This window comes from Cervus canadensis, chromosome 14, assembly GCF_019320065.1.
Source record: "Cervus canadensis isolate Bull #8, Minnesota chromosome 14, ASM1932006v1, whole genome shotgun sequence".
NCBI classification, from domain to species: Eukaryota; Metazoa; Chordata; class Mammalia; order Artiodactyla; family Cervidae; genus Cervus; species Cervus canadensis.
The window spans coordinates 1,374,346-1,385,868 of record NC_057399.1 but is presented as its reverse complement, the minus strand read 5'-3'; the positions used below and the strand labels follow the sequence as shown (position 1 = coordinate 1,385,868).

At 40.6% G+C, this 11,523-nt stretch overlaps 1 protein-coding gene across 1 annotated transcript in view; it reads left to right on the top strand.

Moving 5' to 3' along the window:
- The window catches only part of FBXO16 (F-box protein 16), a 72,967-nt gene that overhangs the window by 14,907 nt on the left and 46,537 nt on the right, over window positions 1–11,523 (top strand). Inside the window, exon 5 of the mRNA XM_043487290.1 lies at window positions 5,542–5,577. Coding sequence (XP_043343225.1) covers window positions 5,542–5,577 — 36 coding nt within the window. The remainder of the gene's footprint in view (window positions 1–5,541; window positions 5,578–11,523) is intronic.

Genomic DNA, 11,523 nt, shown 5'->3' with positions numbered 1-11,523 from the left:
CAAGTGCTCGGGCCTGGTGCACTGGAAGACCCAGAGGAATCGGGTGGAGAGGGAGGTGGGAGGGGGGATCGGGATGGGGAATAAGTGTAAATCTATGGCTGATTCATATCAATGTATGACAAAACCCACTGAAATGTTGTGAAGTAATTAGCCTCCAACTAATAAAAAAATTAAAAAAAAACAAAAACTATCAGATCACTGTGTTGTAACTTGGAACTAAAATTATATTATATGTCAATTATAATTCAATAAAAATTAAATATAATACAAAAAAAAATCTTGGCCCGTGTATATACCTATATGTATGTGAATGAATGTATCAATACTTAGACACACACATGGAATTTGCATATGTATACAGCAAACTGTTAGTAGTGTGTGCACATGGACTCAGTCTTGTCTGACTGTTTGCACCTCCATAGACTGTAGCCCTCCAGGCTCCTCTGTCCATGGAATTTCCCAGGCAAGAAGATTAGAGTGGGTTGCCATGCCCTCCTCCAGGGAATCTTCCCATCCCAGGGATTAAACCCATGCCTCTTTATGTCTCCTGCATTGGCAAGTAGGTTCTTTACTGGTTGAGCCACTAGAAAAGCCCAACTATCAGTAGTGGTTTCCCCTAAAATGTTGGACGACATGGAAGAGTGGGAGGGAAGTCTGTTAGAAGAGAGAGTTTTTGTTTTTTACCGTATACAGTGCAATGATATTTAACAATTTAAAAAACAAGTAGAAGTAAAAGCAAGCAAAGAACAGTAATGCTGAGAATTGAAAAACACAGGTTCCAGATCAGCTGTACTAAATAATCTGCTTGACTTCAGCAAGTCTCTTATGCCTCTGATCTTTACTGCCTGCCTTTGGAAATTGAGTGGCTTGAATGAGATGACCTCAAAGGTCCCTTCCAGGTCTAACATTCTGACTGTGTGAAAGGGGTTAAAAATAGATGCCCAAGTTTACAGCTGGGCAGACCATGTCCATACGATAACTTCAAAGGCTTTTCCTACACTTCTTCAACAGGGCATTTGCCAATGATCAGCATAATTTTGAGGTCCTCTTTTTTTTATTTTGGCCACACTGCACAGCATATGGGATTTTAGTTTGCTGGCTAGGGATAGAACCCATGCACCCTGCATTACAAGCGCGGAGTCTTAAACACTGTACCACTAGGGAAGGCCCTGGTTTTTGTTTTAATTTTGCCTTTTTTCTGTTCTGTAGTAAAATGAGACATATGAAACTGCTTCAGTCTAAAATAAAACTCATAGGAGTTTAACTTCACAAGAGGCTTTAAGCAGAGAGATTGAATTCAAATGTAGATGCCAAAATTATAGCATCGTCAGATTACAAGATAATTCAGGCCTTGTGAAAACTTTGAGAGGAGGAATGTTTTATATGTATGTATTTCTTTGCTGTCTAGTGTAGGTTTTTTTTTTCCATCTAGTAGTTTAATTGAAAGTGATCAATATTTCTTTTTTTGAATATGGTTTGCACATGTAGTACAGTACACGTGTAGTTAAAAGAGTGTTCTGAGAAAAAGCACCTAACCAGCATCCATCAGTCATAATTTAGGAGCCCCAAAATGTCTTACTCCTCCATGGTGATGATGTCACATGGTGAAATATGCAACCACAGTGTCAACAGACTGAAATAACAACCATGGGATTTTGACTTAACAGCAGGCTCTGAGTAAACTGTGATGTAAACAAACCAGCAATCTGCAAGGAAAGATGATTCTCTCTAATGTTTTCCACTTGAAGTGATACTGTTTCCGGGCTCTTTTTTTATTTTAATTGAAGTATGGCTGATTTACAATGTTGTGTTAGCTTCAAGTGTACAGCAAAGTGATTCAGTTATGCATATATATCTATTCTTTTTCAGATTCTTTCCCTTATGGGTGATTACACAATATTGAGTAGTGTATGTACTATAAGTAGGTCCTTGTTGGTTATTTATTTTATATACAACAGTTTGTATATGTTAATCCCAAACTCCCAATTTATCCCTCCAACCCTCTTCCAGCTTTTTAAGATCAAAAATCTGATTGCAAATCCTTGGAATGAAAACTTGCTCCCAACCAGAGACTATAAGATTCTGAGTCTGCCTGAGGATTTGACAGTTAAATAATTTGTTCCAAATTATACTTCTTGTCAAGGGTAGAGTCAGAACCAGATCTGAGTTTGTCTACTGTTTCTCTTCTTGCCCCTCACGCCTATCAGTTCCTACCTGACTCTAATCGCCTTTTGGTGAAGAACTGGATTGCTTGGACTCTGTTTAGACTTGGTCATTGGCCTTCTAAAGACCCTACCTCCCACCCTCTTTATTTTATTATCAATGATTGACTTTATTATTTATTTATTAAAATATTTATTTTATTTATTTATTTGACTGCACTGGGTCTTTATTACAGCATGCAGGATCTCTAGATGCAGCGTGTGGAATCTTTTTAGTTGCAGCATGTGGAATCTAGTTGCCTGACCAGAGATGGAACTCTGGCCCCCTACATAGGGAGTTTGGCATCTCAGCCACTAGACCACCGGGGAAGTCCCCCTGCCACATTCTTGCTGACTCTCCCCACCCCTTCAAGCCAGTGCCCTTTTCTTTCTGATGCCTTCTGTCATCATTGGACACCATGATGGTCCTCCCAACCTGCTTTTGAAAGGAGCTTGTCATCCTGGGACCTAATTTTTTTTTTCCCCCCACTGTCAGGTCAAACCATGGGCAGCAATTCATTGAGAATATAGGGCTTGAGGTCAGAATAGGGAAGATCAAGGTTGGAGGTCAGAATAGAAAGACCATGGTTCTAGCAGGGTTTCCCAGGTGTTAGTGATAAAGAATCTGCCTGTCAGTGCAGGAGATGCAAGAGACATGGGTTTGATCCCTGGGTCAGGAAGATTCCCCTAGAGTAGGAAATGGCAACCCACTCCAGTATTCCTGCCTGGGAAATTCCACGGAGAGAGAAGCCTGGCGGGCTACAGTCCATGGGGTCTCCAAGAGTCGGACATGACTAAGCACGCTTGCACTGCATGGCTTTCTAGTGAGGAACCAAGTATATTATTCAGCTGAACATACAGTCTGGAACCAATCATTTCTTTTTTAAATCTATAAAGGTAACCCTTTGGGCCTCCTCTTATCCTCTCTCAAACAGAAAAGTTGAACAAAAAGATCTTAAGATTCCTTTTAGCCCTAAAGTTCTATGACATCTGAATCTCTTGTTGTTGTTCAGTCAGCAAGTGTTTTGTTGACAGCCTCCCCTGGAACCTGTGGATCGTATAAGGGAAAGTAGCTGTAATCTACCTGGGAAGTGAAAATGAACAGAATCACCTGGCGGGCAATAGCAAACCCTAGAAAGGCCAGGTGGAGCATGGGCTGCAAGTGGAGGAGGAGTTGGGAAGAGTCAGAATGCTGGTGCCTGAGACTTAGGAGGGGAATTAGATGCTTGATAGGATTTTGTTAGACACAAGAGAAGGGTTCAGGAATTGTGTGAATCCTGATTTTTCTCTCTTTCTGTTATTCTTTACTTTTTCTTGGCTGCACTGAGTCTTCGTTGCTGCACGAGGGCTTTCTCTAGTTGCAGCGAGTGGGGGCTGCTCTCTAGTTGCAGTACGTGGACTCTAGGACGTGCAGGATCAATAGTTGTGGATCACTGGCTTAGTTGCCCCAAGGCATGTGCAATCTTCCCCAACCAGGAATGGAACCTGTATGTCCTGCATTCGCAAGGCAGATTTTTAACCCCTGGACCACCACGAAAGCCCTGAATCCTGATTTTTCAGTCTTCTGAAAAATTCTATAGTTTTTTTTTTTTTATAGGTTCTCTTCTATTTTCTTTTTCTTTGCTTGTTGTGACCACTCCATTGGCCTGTGGGACCTTAATTGCCCAACCAGGGATCCAACCCTCGCTTTTTGCAGCAAAAACACAGAGTCTTAAACCACTGGACCCCCAGCGAAATCCCCTCCTCTATTTTCATCTAGAAATTCTGAGATTGTCTGTCACTGATATTTGAGGGTCCTAATAGCCCATGGGGCAGTTAATTAGGAGGGAGGAGAAAATGGTATTCCTTTTCTTCTTCTCTAAAGTATAAAAAGTGTCTACCTGTGATATATGATAGTCCCTGGTTAGTAGCAAAGATGACATTTTACAGGCCTTGAGGTTGTTGTTGAATCAATTATTTCAGTCTCCATTTTGCCTGCCCTTTGAAAGCAGAATTTGAGTCTAAAAAAAGGAAGGAAAACAGATCTGTTGGAAGCCTGAAACCAGCCTCTCATCCTCCTCCACAAAAGGGAAGAAATAGGCCTGAGCTGGTTTCTAAATAGGAATGTTCTGACAGTGCGAGAGAATTTAGAAAGTGCCAAGAGGAAGGGAAAAACATGGAGCCCAATTTTGAAAGCCGACAGAGAGTGCAGTGTGGGTGTGAGAGAGACATTCACACCTGTTTCCTGCTGTATCTTGCTTCCTGGCTCCAGATCGCCCTCCTCTGCCAAACCTTCTCACTCTAGTTGTCCCTTCCTCACCCATTCAGATAGATACACAAATGACTGAAGCTCAGGAAAACACCTCTCCACTAATATGTAAATACACTCACATGGTAGCGATACATCCAAAGGATATTCATTTGTCACAAGCATATTGATTCCTTGCAGCAAGCTTGAGTACCTGTAATATGCCATGTACAGCACTCTGCAGTGGAGAAGTCAAGGTGAATAAGACATAATTTCTGTCCTAATTGGTATATAACAACAAACCTATACAGATAAACACTGAGCTGTAAGCCCAGAGGCGCACATAGGCAAACATATAAGTAATGTACACCCACTGATATGTGAACTCATGAAATAAAAAAACAGAACTGCTCACTCATAAATTTCACAAGTTCTAATGCTAGTAATGCTGAAATATTTGGAGGGAGGGTCTCCATTTTCCTATTTTGCCTTTGTCAGTTTTGTCATCACCTTTCAAATTCCAAAAATGATTTCACTTTATAGTTCCATTCTTTTCTTATTTCTTGCCTTTAAAGAATTATTTATTCTTTAAGATGAATTGTTTCACATGGAGAAACTAAGAAAAAAGAAAGTTTGCCCAAGTTATAAATAAAGTTACCCTTTCAGGTACAAAATCTGTCTCTTTATACTCAGTTGATAAAATGGAAAAGACTGTCAGTATTTAGTGATTGATCCTTTAATGATGTCTTTTTAAAAAATTTATTTATTTTATTTTTGGCTGTGCTGGGTTTTCATTGCTGTGCAAGGGCTTTCTTTAGTTTTGGCAAGCAGGGGCCACTCTGGCTGCGGTGAGCTGGCTTCTCATTATGGTGGCTTCTCCTGCTGGGGGCAGGGGCTCTAGGGCGTGCAGGCTTCAGTACTTGTAGTTCATGTGCTCAGTTGCACCAAGGCATGTGGAATCTTTTGGAACCAGGGATTGAACCCATGTCCCCTGCATTGGCAGGCAGTTCTTAACCACTGGACCACCAGGGAAGTCCTAATGATGTCTTTTTAATGGGTATTTTGAACCATGAAATATGAAATCATTCCATCTTTTTTTTTTTTTAATTGTAGGTATTTGAAGAAAGAAGAGCTCTGCTTGGAAAATGGGTAACTATTTAAAGTATACTTGATTCTAAGTCAGAAAGAGAAAGACAAACACCATATTAATATTACTTATGTGTGGAATCTGAACTGTGGCACCAATGAACCTACCCTCAAAACAGAAACAGACTCACAGATGTAGAGATCAGACTTGTGGTTGCCAAGCGGGAGGAGAGGAGGGAGCGGGCTGGACCGGGAGTTTGGGGTTGGTAGATGCAAACTATTAAATTTAGAATGGCTAAGCAACAAGGTCCTACCGTATAGCACAGGGAACTATACCTAGTATCCTGGAATAAGCCATAATGAAAAAGAACATTAACAAAGGAATGTATATAAATCTATATATCCAAATCTAAGTTACTTTCACACTTCCTCAAAGGAAACACAGTCTCAATGACCATTGTCCATGATCAAAGTACAGTAAGTCTATTGTGTATGAATGAGTTCTGTTCCAAAAGTGAATTCATAGGTCCAATTTGATCATAAATCCAACAAAGTTAGCCTTGGTACCTAACTAACACACTTGGCTGCATCCCACTGTTTGTAAGCTTGCTTCCAGACATCCTGGGCTTGAAATTAAAAAACTGTTCTACTGTAGCCTACACAGTACTGTAAAGTACACAAAAGCAGAGCCACTTGTGGGGGATGGACACGCAGGACCGTGCACGCCAGACACATGAGCTAATGTCATTGGACATGCGAACACACATTCGCATCTTTGAAAGTTCGAAACTCAAATGTTTGTATGAGGGGAATTACTCTATCCATCTCTAGCCAATGTACATTACTCATCAGATTTCTCTACAGTCTCATTGAGAGTCTCTTCCACCCAAGAGAACTGGAAACATGGTCATACAAAAACGTGTACACTAATGTTCATAGTGGCATTATTCATAATTATCAAAAATGTAAACACCCAAATGTCCATTTGGTGAGAAATGGATAAACAAAATGGGATCTACCCAAACAATGGAATAGTATGCAGCCTTAAAATGAAAACAATGGAATAGTATTCAGCCTTAAAATGAAAGGCAGTTCTGTTTCAAGCTATTCACATGAATGGACTTTGAAGACATTGTGCTGCGTGAAATAAACCAGACACAAAAGGACCAATATTGTATGATTCCACTTTCATGAAGTTCTTAGAACATGCAAATTCACAGAGAAAGAAAGTAAAATAGAGGTTATGAAGAAATCGGGATGTTATTTAACAGGTACAGAGTTTCAGCTTGAGTTTTAAAAACAGTTCTGCAGACGGATGGTGGGGATGTTGCACAACAGTGTGAGTGTGCTTCATGTCACTGAACTGTACACTTAAAAATGGTTAAAATGATAAATTTTGTAATATATAAATTTTGCCATAAATTTTAAAAAGCAAGGACAAGAAAAAAGAGTGAAGTACTGATATATGCTGCAACATAGATAAACTTTGAACATAGTATGCTGAGTGAAAGAAACCAGACACCAAAGCCACCTAGTGTATGATTTCATTTATGTGAGATATTCAAAATAGACAAATCCATACAGACAGAAGATAGATGAGTGGTTTCTGGGGGCCAGGGAGCAGGGTGGAGTGACTGGCTGTAATGGGTATGGAATTTATTTGGGGGGTAATGAAAAGATTCTGAAATTAGTAGTGATGGCTTTACAGTCTTGTGACTATACTAAAATGCTGGGTGGTGTGGCGGATGAATTGTATGTTAATTTAAAAAACAAATCAGGATCCCTTTTAAAAAATTATACTTGGATCTTTAACTCTAGGTGTATATAGTGAACTTGAAATAGTCCATCTTTAAAGCATACAGTCAAAGCCTTCTTTCCTTTTAAGGGAGCATCTTTGCCCCAGAATATAGCAGTAGACAGAATATCCTACCCTGTGAGATACTGAGATTCATTTTCCCGTATGTCTTAGTCCATTCCAGGTGCTATAACAAAACACTGGTGGGGGCGGGGGCTTATAAACAACAGAAAATTTATTTCTCATGGTTCTAGAGGCTGGAAAGTTCAAGATCAAGGTGCTAGCAGACTGAGTGTCTGGTGGGAACCTGCTTTCTGGCTCACAGACTCTCCATGTGTCTTCACATGACAAAAGGGATAACAGGTCACTCTGTAGTCTCTTTAATAAAGGACACTAAACCATTCATGAGGGCTTCCCTGGTGGCTCAGTGGTAAAGAATCCACCTGCCAATCAGGAAACTCTGGTTCGCTCTCTGGGTCAGGAAGATCCCCTGGAGGAGGATGTGGCAACCCACTCCAGTATTCTTGCCTGGGAAATCCCATCAACAGAGGAGCCTGGTGGGCTACAGTCCATGGGGTCACAAAGAGCCGGACACAACTGAGCGACTGAGCATGCAGGCTCGCAATCCCATATGTGAATGTTCTCCCTCATGACCTAATCCTCTCAAAGGCCCCACCCACCTCCCTGTGTCATTACCATAGGGTTAGGGTTTCAACTCAGGAATTAGGGGTGACATAAACACTCAGTCCATCCCACTAAGACTAAGATGAAGCACTGTATCTTACTGTTCTTGTTTGTCTGATTTAGTCACCGCTTCTTTTCTGGGCTGGTCTACAAGCTTCAGTCTAAAGATAATTACTAACCTAAAGAAGAAAAATAAAGTCATGTCCACAGTGTTTCTGGAAGACTTTACAGATACCTTGGAGAAGGAAATGGCAACCCATTCTGTATTCTTGCCTGGAAAACCCCATGGACAGAGGAGCCTGGCGGGCTACAGTCCATGGGGTCGCAAAGAGTTGGACACGACTGAGCGACTTCACTTCACTTTTACTTTTACAAGAAAAGGGCAACATTGATTTCCTTCAGACAGGAAAACTGTCTAACAGGTGGAAGAGACTCTTACCTGGAGAGCCTTTTGTGTCTTTTGAATTTTTAATCATGTGAATGTTTTTAATCATGTGAATGTAGTACCTATTCAAAATAATAATAAAATTTTATAAAATAAAGTCACTAAAAATGGCAAAATGAAAAATACCCCAAATTTACAATCTAGCTAAGTTTTTCTCATATTGTATTTGTTTTTAAACTAACTTTGTTACCAACAACTTAAAAAAGAGACTTATAAAAAAAGCAAATAGATAAAAAGAGACATATTTAAAATGACTATATTTGCATTTTCATTCTACTTACTATGAGTGGAAATCCCTAAATTAATATAACCAGGGCTAATGTTCAGGCAGAATTCATTGGTATGGCTGACCAGCCTCTGTCTATTTTGATTGGTTGGTAGCATTGCCAGTTGTTAAACATTTTTAATATCACCCTGGATAAAATTCAGGGTCTTCAAACTTTTAAAAAGATCTTGTTAATTCTCTTCTTTTACCATAACTAATAGAAGCATGTATTTGCAAAGGTCACTGATATTTGCAAAGATCACTAACTGTCTCTCTGTTCCAATCAGGGTTCCAAACTGCAGGGTCAGGCATGGCTTTACCATGCCCCTTGTTGTACATTGTTGATGCCATCAGGCATTTAATAAATATTTTCTAAGTGAATAAATGATGGTTTTTCTCTTTTGCCCAACAACAAACTTATTCCATGAATTCAACATTCAGAAAACTAAGATCATGGCATCCAGTCCCATCATCATGGGAAATAGATGCCGAAACAGTGGAAACAGTGGCTGACTTTATTTTTCTGGGCTCCGAAATCACTGCAGATGGTGACTGCAGCCATGGAATTAAAAGACGCTTACCCCTTGGAAGGAAAGTTATGACCAACCTAGACAGTATATTAAAAAGCAGAGACATTACTTTGTCAACAAAGGTCTGTCTAGTCAAGGCTATGGTTTTTCCAGTAGTCATTTATGGATGTGAGAGTTGGACTGTGAAGAAAGCTGAGTGCAGAAGAATTGATTCTTTTGAATTATGGTGTTGGAGAAATCTTTTTTTTTTTTTTTTTTTTAGTCCTACCACTTTATTGCTACCAACCCATCTCCCTCACCCTTGTGCACACATGCTCAGTCATGTAATCCCATGGACTTCAGCCCTCCAGGCTCCTCTGTCCATGGACTTTTCCAGGCAAGAATATTGGAGTGGGCTGCCATTTCCTTCTCCATGGAGAAGACGCTTGAGAGTCCCTTGGACTGCAAGGAGATCCAGTCAGTCCATCCTAAAGGAGATCGGTCCTGGGTGTTCATTGGTAAGACTGATCTCGAAGCTGAAACTCCAATACTTTGGCCACCTGATGTGAAGAGCTGACTCATTGGAAAAGACCCTGATGCTGGGAAAGATTGAGGGCAGGAGGAGAAGGGGATGACAGAGGATGAGATGGTTAGATGGCATCACCGACTCGATGGACATGGGTTTGGGTGGACTCCGGGAGTTGGTGATGGACAGGGAGGCCTGGCGTGCTGCAGTTCATGGAGTTGCAAAGAGTCGGACACAACTGAACAACTGAACTGAACTGAACTAGATCATATGGTAATCTTTATACCTCCATGAAAGCCACATGAATTAAGTTTGAAGAGGATATTGCCAGTTTATTTTTATTCAGTTTTCTCTCTCCATTTTAGGTTTTAGGCTTTTTTTGTCTATGTGTTTTATGAACAACATAACAGATTAATAGCATAAAGAATGCATTTTCAATAAGAAGAGAAGTAAGGATACAGGTTTTTTTAATTTTTCCTTTATTTGTGGCTGTGCTGGGTCTTCCTCTCTGCACAGACTTTTCTCTAGTTGTGGTGTGCAAGCTTCTAATTGCCATGGCATCTCTTGTTGTAGAGCATGGGCTCTAGAGCCTTCTCATTTAAGTTGTGGCATGTGGGATCAACACAGGCTCAGTAGCTGTGGCATACGGGCTTAATTGCTCCGCTGCATGTAGGATCTTCCTGGATCAGGGATCAAACCCATGTCACCTGCATTGGCCAGTAGATTCTTTACCACTGAGCCACCAGGGAAGCCCAAGGATACTGATTTTTAAACTTAGCATTACTTGGGATTTTCATTGTAGGAGTCAAGTATTGGCTTTAAAGCTCAATCTCATGTTAGAAGTAAAGTCACTTTTTAAAACAATCTGGATAGTAAGGGGCAAGATGTAATGTGAAACCTATTCAATAATAGACAATCCAAAAAGTATTTTATATTTAGCCATGTGTGTGTGCTCAGTCTTGTCTCTTTTGCGACCCCATGAACTGTAGCCCGCGAGGTTCCTCTGTCCATGGGATTTTCCAAGCAAGAATATTGGAGTGGGTTGCCATTTCCTTCCCCAGGGGATCTTCCCAACCCAGAGATCAAACCCAGGTCTCCTGCATTGCAGACAGATTGTTTACCAACTGAGCCACCAGGGAAACCCAAGATAATATAACCAGTAAGCAAAAGGTAACAAGCCTCTTCCTTTATCTTGACCTCACTGCCTGAGAACTTGCCTTTCCTTGCCATTTGGTGTGAGATGAGTGGCACTGATGCCCTGGCAATTGTCCTCACATCTTGAAAGTGCAGCAAGAATCCTTGTAACAACTACTCTGAAAATGGGATTTTCACAATCCTATTGTCAAGAAAGCCCTATACAAAGGCATTAAAAGTAACTATAAAATATAATTATGATATGATATAAGATCGTATTGTTGCTGTTTAGTCACTCAGTCGTGTCTGAGTCTTTTGTGACCCCGTGGACTGTAGCCCACCAGGCTCCTCTGTCCATGTGATTTCCCAGGCAAGAATACTGGAGCCAGTTGCCATTTCCTTCTTCAAGGGATCTTCCTCAACCAGGGATTGATCCCCTGTCTTCTGCTTGGCAGGCGTATTCTTTTCCACTGAGTCACCAGTGATGGCCATATAAGATAGTATAGCATAAAATAATATAGCACAATGCCATATATTAATTATATATGATATTAATATTAAAAAGGAACTAACTGTAAAATGAAGTATCATAAATGGTACCAGGGTAAGAAAATGGTCCTAGCTGCTCCCCTGTCTCACACATTAGATCCT